At 52.1% G+C, this 11,767-nt stretch overlaps 1 protein-coding gene across 1 annotated transcript; it reads left to right on the top strand.

Moving 5' to 3' along the window:
* Positions 1-1,899: 1,899 nt before the first annotated feature.
* LOC133358279 (chromosome partition protein Smc-like) lies at positions 1,900-4,266 on the top strand. Its single transcript, XM_061576516.1, has 2 exons — positions 1,900-1,927; positions 2,915-4,266. Exons 1-2 carry the CDS (start codon positions 1,900-1,902, stop codon positions 4,264-4,266), a joined length of 1,380 nt encoding a protein of 459 aa, XP_061432500.1.
* Positions 4,267-11,767: the final 7,501 nt, after the last annotated feature.

Raw genomic sequence — 11,767 nt, 5'->3', positions numbered from 1 at the left:
GGAACGGCACACGAAGGGGTGGGTGGCCAGCACCACGCCCTGCCGCCTTTGTCTCCCCAGTGGCGATGTTTACACACCGCGCCAGATACTCATTTGAGGCTGAGTCGACCTAGGGGAGGCCCAGGACCGGTTTAGATAATCGTCCCTGGTGATGGTGGCCGTGAGCGGGAATCGAACTCGGGTTGCCGGCTTCAAACCGCAGTGCGTTAACCACCACCACCCTCTCCTCCCACCCTCCCCCCCTTCTCTCCCCTCTCCCATCTCCCATCTCCCATCCCCCTCTCCCCCACCCCCGCCAGTCCACCTCCTGATAAAGCAGGACAACAATACGTATACTACTAGTCTGACGTTTCGGGCAATGTCCCTTCATCGGATTGGAGAGGACAGAGAAAACATTGGCCCGCTTTGTGCGTTGTAGATTGCAATGGGCAAATTGAGATGTGTAAATGCATACTCTCTGGTTCTTTCGGTAAAGTCGCGTCGGCTAGAAAAATAAAATAAATCACGACGCATCGTCTGCTTTCACACCTGATGACGGACGCTTGTGTTGCGCCCGAAACGACGTGATTTGTTTGATTTTTCTACCCACGTGACTTTACCGAAAGAGCCAACGAGTATGGATTCTTGCAGTCACGAAAGCTTCAAATCAAGAATATTTAAATGCATATTTATTTATTTATAAATACGTGCAGTTACCTGTGTATTTATTTATTTATTTACTCTCCCTCCCTCCCCCAATTGGTCGAACTCTGGCAGGCTCTCGCAGCCCGCGGAACTGGATATCACAGAGCCACCTCCCAGTGTGGTGGCGGTGCCCGTGGTGGTAGTCGCAGTGCTGGGTGTGTCGGTTGTCATGGTGGTGGTAGTTGGTGGTGGTGGTGATGATGGTTGTGGTGGTGGTATTTGTAGTGGTGGTGGTGGTTATGATGGTTGTGGAAGTGGTGGTGGTATTTGTAGTGGTAGTTGTGGTGGTGGTTATGATGGTTGTGGTAGTGGTGGTGGTATTTGTAGGGGTAGTTGTGATGGTGGTTATGATGGTTGTGGTAGTCGTGGTGATATTTGTAGTGGTAGTTGTGGTGGTTACGGTAGTGGTAGTTTGTAGTGTGGTGGTGGGTCTAGTGGTGGTATTTGTCGTAGTGGTGGTTGTTGTTGTGGTAGCGGTGGTGATGGTTGTGGTATTTGTTGTTGTGGTATTGGTATTTGTGGTGGTGATTATGGTATTTGTGGTGGTGGTGGTGGTGGTGGCGGTGGCGCTGGTGATGGTTGTGGTATTTGTTGTTGTGGTAGTGGTATTTGTGGTGATGGCGGTGGTGGTGGCGCTGGTGATGGTTGTGGTATTTGTGGTGGTGGTGGTGGTTGTGGTGGTTGTTGAGCGGTGGGCGGGGGTCTGTTGGTGTCACATTAAATCTGCGGGATTATATCTCTCCCAGCCCCTGTGGCGACATAAACCCGTTCCTCTGGTTCGTCCCACCCACACACCCACCCCATCGTCCCTCCCACCCACACACCATCACCAACATCACCACCACCACCATCATCATCATCTATTCAAACGGCAGCAGCAGCAGCACCAGCAGCGTCGCCATCACCTGCATCATCGACGTCGACATCTATAACACCAGCAGCGCCATCATCACCATCATCACCATCATCATCGCCTGCATCGCCATCAACTGCATCACCATCACCATCATCACCATCATCACCACCATCACCACCATCGCTATCTCCACGCCAGCGAGCCGTCGCAGAGGCAGCAGCGAGGGTTTATGGATCTCGCACAGATGCCGTGGTGCCCCATTGGCGAACGTCGAGGCGGTACTACAGCAAAGTGTGTGGACTAATCTCCATCTGTCCCATCTCACGCCCTTCCTGCCGTCTCTGGCCTGAGACGAGGCCATGCACAAGGCTCTCCTTAATTACACCGGTCAACACACTTTTTCTGGCATAAGGTATTCCAACGGTTTTAAAGTATTTTGGGGTGCTGATTCCAAATCTGGCTTCAGTTTTTGTCTATCACATCAGGGTTTTGAGATATCAAATATTGCATTTTCAATCAAAACTGCAGAAGAAAAATATTAAATAAATGTGGATATCTACATAAAATTATATTATAAACACACTATCCTAAAAATACAGCACCATATGTTAACACTAAAGCAGTCACTGATTCGCAACAACTTGCAATCATAAGTGACGGAGTTAATTTTGGGTAAAATCAATGAAAATGGGGTATGCCGATAGCATAAAAATGAGATGTGATAGAGCAAATCTGAGATCAGATTTGGAATCAGCACCCTGAAATTAGCCTAAAACAGCTACAAAAGTCCAGGTCAGAAATGTTTTTTTTTTGTTGACCAGTGTTATGAGAACATGCACGTTCACCACACGAACTCTGTGTGTGGTTCATGTTGACTTCATTTCTTGCAGAAGGTTTCTATTTTCAAGGCGCATGTTCACCACTACGACGTGTGGCTAATGCAGCGGCATGATCCCTTGCGAAGGGTTTCCGTTTGGTGTTTTCACATCTTAACACGACTGCTGTTTTATTGACAGAGAGGGTAAAACCTCGTCTTGTATTCTGATACTGGCAAGGACGGTCCCGTGATCTATTTGGTGTTTTGAACATCCTCGCACAGAAAGGGTAAAATCTGTTCTTATTTTAAATTATTGGAAAGTGGCCAAACGGTCCCATGGCAATCTCCATCTGTTCCATCTGGAGGGGGATCGAGTGTTGCCCCCCCCTCCGCCACCACCCCCTCGCAGGTGTTGGGGGGGGGGGGTCTCCTCCCACGTGGTATCAACGCGCTCGTTCGTGGAGTTGTCTAAACGTCCCAATGTAGGACCGCAGAGCTTGGGGCAACTGTTAGCGGCCTCCTGGGCACTTTGCCTGATGTCTCCCCGGGCCTCCCAGTGACACGGAGATCGGTTCCAGCGTGGTACGAATCGGAGCGACTCAAATCGGAGCGACTCAAATCGGAGCGACTCAAGTCGGAGCGACTCAAGTCGGAGCGACTCAAATTGGAGCGACTCAAATCGGAGCGACTCAAATCAGAGCGACTCAAATCGGAGCGACTCAAATTGGAGCGACTCAAATCGGAGCGACTCAAGTCGGAGCGACTCAAATCGGAGCGACTCAAATTGGAGCGACTCAAATCGGAGCGACTCAAATCAGAGCGACTCAAATCGGAGCGACTCAAATTGGAGCGACTCAAATCGGAGCGACTCAAGTCGGAGCGACTCAAATCGGAGCGACTCAAATTGGAGCGACTCAAATCGGAGCGACTCAAATCGGAGCGACTCAAATCGGAGCGACTCAAATCAGAGCGACTCAAATCAGAGCGACTCAAATCAGAGCGACTCAAATCGGAGCGACTCAAGTTGGAGCGACTCAAATTGGAGCGACTCAAATCAGAGCGACTCAAGTCGGAGCGACTCAAGTCAGAGCGACTCAAATCGGAGCGACTCAAATCGGAGCGACTCAAATCAGAGCGACTCAAATCAGAGCGACTCAAATCGGAGCGACTCAAATCGGAGCGACTCAAGTCGGAGCGACTCAAATCGGAGCGACTCAAATTGGAGCGACTCAAATCGGAGCGACTCAAATCGGAGCGACTCAAATCAGAGCGACTCAAATCAGAGCGACTCAAATCGGAGCGACTCAAATTGGAGCGACTCAAATCAGAGCGACTCAAGTCGGAGCGACTCAAGTCAGAGCGACTCAAATCGGAGCGACTCAAATCAGAGCGACTCAAATCGGAGCGACTCAAATCAGAGCGACTCAAATCAGAGCGACTCAAATCAGAGCGACTCAAATCGGAGCGACTCAAGTCGGAGCGACTCAAATTGGAGCGACTCAAATCAGAGCGACTCAAATCGGAGCGACTCAAATCAGAGCGACTCAAATCAGAGCGACTCAAATCGGAGCGACTCAAGTCGGAGCGACTCAAATTGGAGCGACTCAAATCGGAGCGACTCAAGTCGGAGCGACTCAAATTGGAGCGACTCAAATCAGAGCGACTCAAATCAGAGCGACTCAAATCAGAGCGACTCAAATTGGAGCGACTCAAATCAGAGCGACTCAAATCAGAGCGACTCAAATCGGAGCGACTCAAATCAGAGCGACTCAAATCAGAGCGACTCAAATCGGAGCGACTCAAGTCGGAGCGACTCAAATTGGAGCGACTCAAATCAGAGCGACTCAAATCAGAGCGACTCAAATCGGAGCGACTCAAATCGGATCATTCTCAGTCCACTGCTGTGTGAGCCATGGGGGAGGGGTGTTGTAGTTGTTGTGATAGCCATACTTCACCTCGCTGGTCAGCGCGGGTTGGTGAGAGGGAGGAGGGCATAGATGGGATGTGGCATCACCACAACAGCAACCATCACCAACACCATCATCAGGACCATCACCATCATCAGGACCATCACCATCATCAGGTCCATCACCAACACCATCATCAGGTCCATCACCATCATCAGGACCATCACCATCATCACTAACATCACCAACACCATCATCAGGACCATCACCAACACCATCATCAGGTCCATCACCATCACCATCATCAGGTTCATCACCATCATCAGTACCATCACCAACACCATCATCAGTACCATCACCATCATCAGGACCAACACCATCACCAACACCATCATCAGGTCCATCACCATCACCAACACCATCATCAGGTCCATCACCATCATCAGTGCCATCACCATCATCAGTACCATCACCAACACCATCATCAGTACCATCACCATCATCAGGACCATCACCAACACCATCACCATCATCACTAACATCACCAACACCATCATCAGGACCATCACCAACACCATCACCAACACTATCATCAGGTCCATCACCATCACCAACACCATCATCAGGTCCATCACCATCATCAGTGCCATCACCATCATCAGTACCATCACCAACACAATCATCAGTACCATCACCGTCATCAGTACCATCACCAGCACCAACAACATCAACAACAACCCGCACCATCACATCCACCAGCGCCGCGACCATCACCAACACCATCCACCTTCCTCTCCCACACAATTAACCCTCTCTCGTAATAAGAGCTCCAACATCTAACACCCCCCCACACACACTCCCACAGCCCCTCCCCCCACAGCCCCCCCCCCCACCCCCCACAGCCCCCACAGCCCCGCCCCTCGCTCCCCTCGTCCAAACTTGATCCGTGCACCGCTCTCTCGGCCGAGCCGATAATGAGCGGGTAGCGAGTCGGACTCACGTCACCCGCCCCCTCCTCACATCCTCCTCCTTCTTTGTGTGTGTCTCTCTCTCTGTGTCTGTCTGTCTGTGTTGTGTCTCTCTCTCTGTCTGTCTTGTGTCTCTCTCTCTCTCTCTGTCTCTCTGTGTTGTGTCTGTCTCTCTCTCTGTCTCTCTGGGGTGTCTCTCTGTCTGTGTTGTGTCTCTCTCTCTGTCTGTCTTGTGTCTCTCTCTCTCTCTGTCTGTCTGTGTTGTGTCTGTCTCTCTCTGTCTCTCTGGGGTGTCTCTCTGTCTGTGTTGTGTCTGTCTCTCTGTCTGTCTTGTGTCTCTCTCTCTCTGTCTGTCTCTCTGTGTTGTGTCTGTCTCTCTCTCTCTGTCTCTCTGGGGTGTCTCTCTGTCTGTGTTGTGTCTGTCTGTCTTTCTGTCTCTCTGGGGTGCCTCTATGTCTGTGTTGTCTCTCTATGTCTCTCTGGGGTATCTCTCTGTGTTGTGTCTGTCTGTCTCTCTGTCTCTCTGGGGTGTCTCTCTGTCTGTGTTGTCTCTCTATGTCTCTCTGGGGTATCTCTCTGTGTTGTGTCTGTCTGTCTCTCTGTCTCTCTGGGGTGTCTCTCTGTCTGTGTTGTCTCTCTATGTCTCTCTGGGGTATTTCTCTGTGTTGTGTCTCTCTGTCTGTCTTGTGTCTCTCTGGGGTGTCTCTCTGTCTCTGTGTTGTGTCTCTCTCTGTCTCTCTCTCTGTCGTGTTGCTCTCTGGGGTGTCTCTCTGTGTTGTCTCTCTGTGTTGTGTCTATCTCTCTCTTTCTGTCTTGTGTCTCTCTGGGGTGTCTCTCTGTCTCTGTGTTGTATCTCTCTCTGTCTGTGTTGTGTCTCTCTATGGTATCCCTCTCTCTTTGGTGTCTCTGTGGTGTGTCTTTCCCTGCAGAGTCTCTCTCTGTGGTGTGTCTCCCTGCGGAGTCTCTCTCTGTGGTCTCTCTCTCCCTGCGGAGTCTCGACTTGCCCCGACTCCTCTCAGAGCCGCTTAGATCGAGAGCGCGACACAGCACACAGACAAAGATCCCACGCGTAGCCTCCGACAGACCTGCGGGGCAAGTGCCGTCAGCGAGTAGAAACCCACTGAGGCCCGAGCAGCGCACGAGGGGTTGGTGGCCAGCACCACGCCCGGCCGCCTTTGTCTCTCCACCGGCGCCGATGTCTACAAAACGGCACCCGGTACTCATTTAAGGCCGAGTCGACCTAGGGGGAGGATCCGAGAGGGGTCGCGCACGCGGTCTGCGATGCAGATGAGGCCGGGACATTCCTGTGGCGAGGAGCGATCACGAGGGGGGGGGGGGTCGAGGGTGTTAACGTGGGGGGGGGGGGGGGGGTTCGGTTAATGTGGGGGGTTTGAAGGGGTTAATGTTGGAGGGGGTTAATGTTGGGGGGGTTCGATGGGGTTAATGTCGGGGGCGCTCAGAGCACAGTTGACGGGGAGTAAATGCAACGCGCTAATCCGTGCATGTATGTTTGTTGAACTTCCTTCGCACCGTACGTGGCCAACGCGTGCTCGTCGGAGGGTGCGCGCGCGGCGGGGGGGGGGGGTAACAAACAAACTAAACGCAGCAACAACAACAGCAACAGCAACAACAGCAGCAACAACAACAGCAACAACAACAAGCAGATCGTCTTCCATCGCGTTCATTCGAAAGCGGGCACAGCTCCCGGCGGCGTGGTGGAGAGGAACGTTCCAGACGGCCGCAGCAGCGGCACCTTTGGAGGTGCCGCGCGATGCGGGCGACCTCCGCCCTCTCTGTTCGACGTTTCGCACCATCATGAGTGGAGTCAACGTGACGGTGTTTTTACGACTCCTCGATGAGGTGGACAGCGACGGTGTCGTTGTGGTCGATTTGTGGCCCAGCGCCTTGTGGGTAGCGGGTGAACAGGGGTTTGTGAACAGGGTTTGAGAACAGGGTTTGTGAACAGGGTTTGTGAACAGGGTTGTGAACAGGGTTTGTGAACAGGGTTTGAGAACAGGGTTTGTGAACAGGGTTGTGAACAGGGGTTGTGAACAGGGTTGTGAACAGGGTTGTGAACAGGGTTGTGAACAGGGTTTGTGAACAGGGTTGTGAACAGGGTTTGTGAACAGGGTTGTGAACAGGGTTTGAGAACAGGGTTGTGAACAGGGTTTGAGAACAGGGTCTGTGAACAGGGTCTGTGAACAGGGTTTGTGAACAGGGGTTGTGAACAGGGGTTGTGAACAGGGGTTGTGAACAGGGTCTGTGAACAGGGTTTGTGAACAGGGGTTGTGAACAGGGTTGTGAACAGGGTTGTGAACAGGGTTTGTGAACAGGGGTTGTGAACAGGGTTGTGAACAGGGTTGTGAACAGGGTTGTGAACAGGGTTGTGAACAGGGTTGTGAACAGGGTTGTGAACAGGGTTGTGAACAGGGTTGTGAACAGGGTTGTGAACAGGGTTGTGAACAGGGGTTGTGAACAGGGTTGTGAACAGGGTTGTGAACAGGGTTTGTGAACAGGGGTTGTGAACAGGGGTTGTGAACAGGGGTTGTGAACAGGGTTGTGAACAGGGGTGTGGAACAGGGGTTGTGAACAGGGTTGTGAACAGGGTTGTGAACAGGGTTGTGAACAGGGTTGTGAACAGGGTTGTGAACAGGGGTTGTGAACAGGGGTGTGAACAGGGGTTGTGAACAGGGTTGTGAACAGGGTTGTGAACAGGGGTGTGAACAGGGTTGTGAACAGGGTTGTGAACAGGGGTTGTGAACAGGGGTTGTGAACAGGGTTGTGAACAGGGGTTTGTAACAGGGTTTGTGAACAGGGTTGTGAACAGGGTTGTGAACAGGGTTGTGAACAGGGTTGTGAACAGGGGTGTGAACAGGGGTTGTGAACAGGGTTGTGAACAGGGTTGTGAACAGGGGTGTGAACAGGGTTGTGAACAGGGTTGTGAACAGGGGTTGTGAACAGGGTTGTGAACAGGGGTGTGAACAGGGTTGTGAACAGGGTTTGTGAACAGGGTTGTGAACAGGGTTTGTGAACAGGGTTGTGAACAGGGTTGTGAACAGGGGTGTGAACAGGGGTTGTGAACAGGGTTTGTGAACAGGGTTGTGAACAGGGTTGTGAACAGGGTTGTGAACAGGGTTGTGAACAGGGGTGTGAACAGGGGTTGTGAACAGGGTTTGTGAACAGGGGTGTGAACAGGGGTTGTGAACAGGGTTTGTGAACAGGGTTGTGAACAGGGGTGTGAACAGGGTTTGTGAACAGGGTTGTGAACAGGGGTTGTGACCGGGTTGTGAACAGGGTTGTGAACAGGGTTGTGAACAGGGTTGTGAACAGGGGTTGTGAACAGGGTTGTGAACAGGGTTGTGAACAGGGTTGTGAACAGGGGGTTGTGAACAGGGGTTGTTGAACAGGGTTGTGAACAGGGTTGTGAACAGGGGTTGTGAACAGGGTTGTGAACAGGGTTGTGGAACAGGGTGTGAACAGGGTTGGTGAACAGGGTTGTGAACAGGGGTTGTGAACAGGGGGTGAACAGGGTTGTGAACAGGGTTGTGAACAGGGGTTGTGACAGGGGTTGTGAACAGGTTGTGAACAGGGTTTGTGAACAGGGGTTGTGAACAGGGGTTGTGAACAGGGGTTGTGAACAGGGTTTGTGAACAGGGTTGTGAACAGGGTTGTGAACAGGGGTTGTGAACAGGGTTTGTGAACAGGGTTTGTGAACAGGGTTGTGCACAGGGTTGTGAACAGGGTTGTGAACAGGGGTTGTGAACAGGGTTGTGAACAGGGTTGTGAACAGGTTTGTGAACAGGGTTGTGAACAGGTTTGTGAACAGGGGTTGTGAACAGGGTTGTGAACAGGGTTGTGAACAGGGTTGTGAACAGGGTTGTGTGAACAGGGTTGTGAACAGGTTTGTGAACAGGGTTGTGAACAGGGTTTGTGAACAGGGTTGTGAACAGGGTTGTGAACAGGTTGTGAACAGGGGTTGAACAGGGTTGTGAACAGGGTTGTGAACAGGGGGTGTGAACAGGGGTTGTGAACAGGTTGTGAAACAGGGTGTGAACAGGGGTTGTGAACAGGGTTTTGGGACAGGGGTTGTGAACAGGGTGTTGTGAACAGGGTTGTGAACAGGGTTGTGAACAGGGTTGTGAACAGGGTTTGTGAACAGGGTTGTGAACAGGGGTTGTGAACAGGGGTTGTGGAACAGGGTGTGAACAGGGTTGTGAACAGGGTTGTGAACAGGGTTGTGAACAGGGTTTGTGAACAGGGTTTGTGGACAGGGGTTGTGAACAGGGTTGTGAACAGGGTTGTGTGAACATGGGTTGTGAACGAGGGTTGTGAACAGGGTTGTGAACAGGGTTTGTGGAACAGGGGTTGTGAACAGGGTTGTGCAGCAGGGTTGGGAACAGGGTTGTGAACAGGGGTGTGAACAGGGTTTGTGAACAGGGTTGTGCACAGGGTTGTGAACAGGGATTGTGACACAGGGTTGTGAACAGGGTTGTGCAACAAGGGGTGGTTGGCACAGGGTTGTGAACAGGGTTGTGAACAGGGTTGTGAACAGGGTTGTGAACAGGGTTTGTGAACAGGGTTGTGCACAGGGGTGTGAACAGGGTTGTGAACAGGGGTTGTGAACAGGGTTTGTGAACAGGGGTTGTGAACAGGGTTGTGAACAGAGTTGTGAACAGGGGTTGTGAACAGGGTTGTGAACAGGGTTGTGAACAGGGGTGTGAACAGGGTTTGTGAAAAGGGTTGTGAACAGGGGTGTGAACAGGGTTTGTGAACAGGGTTGTGAACAGGGTTTGTGAACAGGGTTGTGAACAGGGTTTGTGAACAGGGGTTGTGAACAGGGTTGTGAACAGGGGTTGTGAACAGGGTTGTGAACAGGGTTGTGCACAGGGTTGTGAACAGGATTGTGAACAGGGTTGTGAACAGGGTTGTGAACAGGGTTGTGAACAGGGGTTGTGAACAGGGTTGTGCACAGGGTTGTGAACAGGGTTGTGAACAGGGTTGTGAACAGGGGTGTGAACAGGGTTGTGAACAGGGGTTGTGAACAGGGTTGTGCACAGGGTTGTGAACAGGATTGTGAACAGGGTTGTGAACAGGGTTTGTGACCAGGGGTTGTGAACAGGGTTGTGAACAGGGTTGTGAACAGGGTTTGTGAACAGGGTTTGTGAACAGGGGTTGTGAACAGGGTTGTGAACAGGGTTGTGAACAGGGTTGTGAACAGGGGTTGTGAACAGGGTTTGTGAACAGGGGTTGTGAACAGGGTTGTGAACAGGGTTGTGAACAGGGTTGTGAACAGGGTTGTGAACAGGGTTGTGAACAGGGTTGTGAACAGGGTTTGTGAACAGGGGTTGTGAACAGGGTTGTGAACAGGGTTGTGAACAGGGTTGTGAACAGGGTTGTGAACAGGGTTGTGAACAGGGGTTGTGAACAGGGTTTGTGAACAGGGTTGTGAACAGGGGTGTGAACAGGGTTGTGAACAGGGTTGTGCACAGGGGGTTGTGAACAGGATTGTGAACAGGGTTGTGCACAGGGGGTTGTGAACAGGGTTGTGAACAGGGGTTGTGAACAGGGGTTGTGAACCTTCACTGGTGCTGTAGTGGTCAGCGCTGCACTGCGCTAACCACTGCAGCACCAGTGACGATGATTCTGAACCGTTACTGGGCATCCTCTAGGTCGACTCAGCCTCAAATGCGTACCTGGCCCGGTGTGTAAACGTCGCCACTGGGGAGACAAAGGCGGCCGGGCGTGGTGCTGGCCACCCACCCCCTCGTGTGCCGTGCCGGCCTTCATAGGTGTTACCCGCTAACAGCACTTGCCCCAATAGTCCGTGAAGGCTACACGGGGGATCTTTGTCTTTGTTTTGGTGAACCCCAGACGAACCCACCAGGGTGCCGGTTGGATTCGTGTCACCGGCACGGTCATTACGACCCCCTGTCTCTCTCTCTGTCTCTCTCTCTGTCTCTCTCTGTCTCTCTGTCTGTCTCTCTGTCTCTCTGTCTCTCTGTCTCTCTGTCTCTCTCTCTGTCTCTCTCTCTGTCTGTCTCTCTGTCTGTCTCTGTCTCTCTCTCTGTCTCTCTCTGTCTGTCTCTCTGTCTGTCTCTCTCTCCCTGTGTCTCTGTATCTCTGTATGTCTCTCTCTGTCTCTCTGTCTGTCTCTCTGTCTGTCTCTGTCTGTCTCTCTCTCTGTCTCTGTCTCTCTCTCTCTGTCTCTGTCACCGCGAGGCACGACACCTTCAGTGAGCTTCAGCAGTGCGATGATCAACGCGTCTGCTGCCAGCCAAGGCCGGCCGGGCTGCTGATGAGGCACTCGAACGCCGAAGCCGCTTCTCGAACGCGCTTTGCCTGCGCCGAATCGGGTCCGCCGCTTGCTGGTGGCATGCACGCTCGCAGAATGCTCGACGGCTGATGGGATGTGTCGAATAAATAATATATATACACTTGTATTTGTAGAGGGACACATGTGAGAAGGAAGGCCTCTGGCTGCTGAATCGTTGGTAGATTATAAGTGTGACGGTGAAACGTCTTCTCAGCAAGGCGG

The sequence above is a fragment of the Lethenteron reissneri genome, chromosome 61 (genome assembly GCF_015708825.2).
Source record: "Lethenteron reissneri isolate LAM-NWPU_2019-01 chromosome 61, ASM1570882v1, whole genome shotgun sequence".
In the NCBI taxonomy this organism is placed as follows: domain Eukaryota; kingdom Metazoa; phylum Chordata; class Hyperoartia; order Petromyzontiformes; family Petromyzontidae; genus Lethenteron; species Lethenteron reissneri.
The sequence above is the reverse complement of the archived record's forward strand: the minus strand, read 5'-3'. Positions and strand labels throughout refer to the sequence as shown.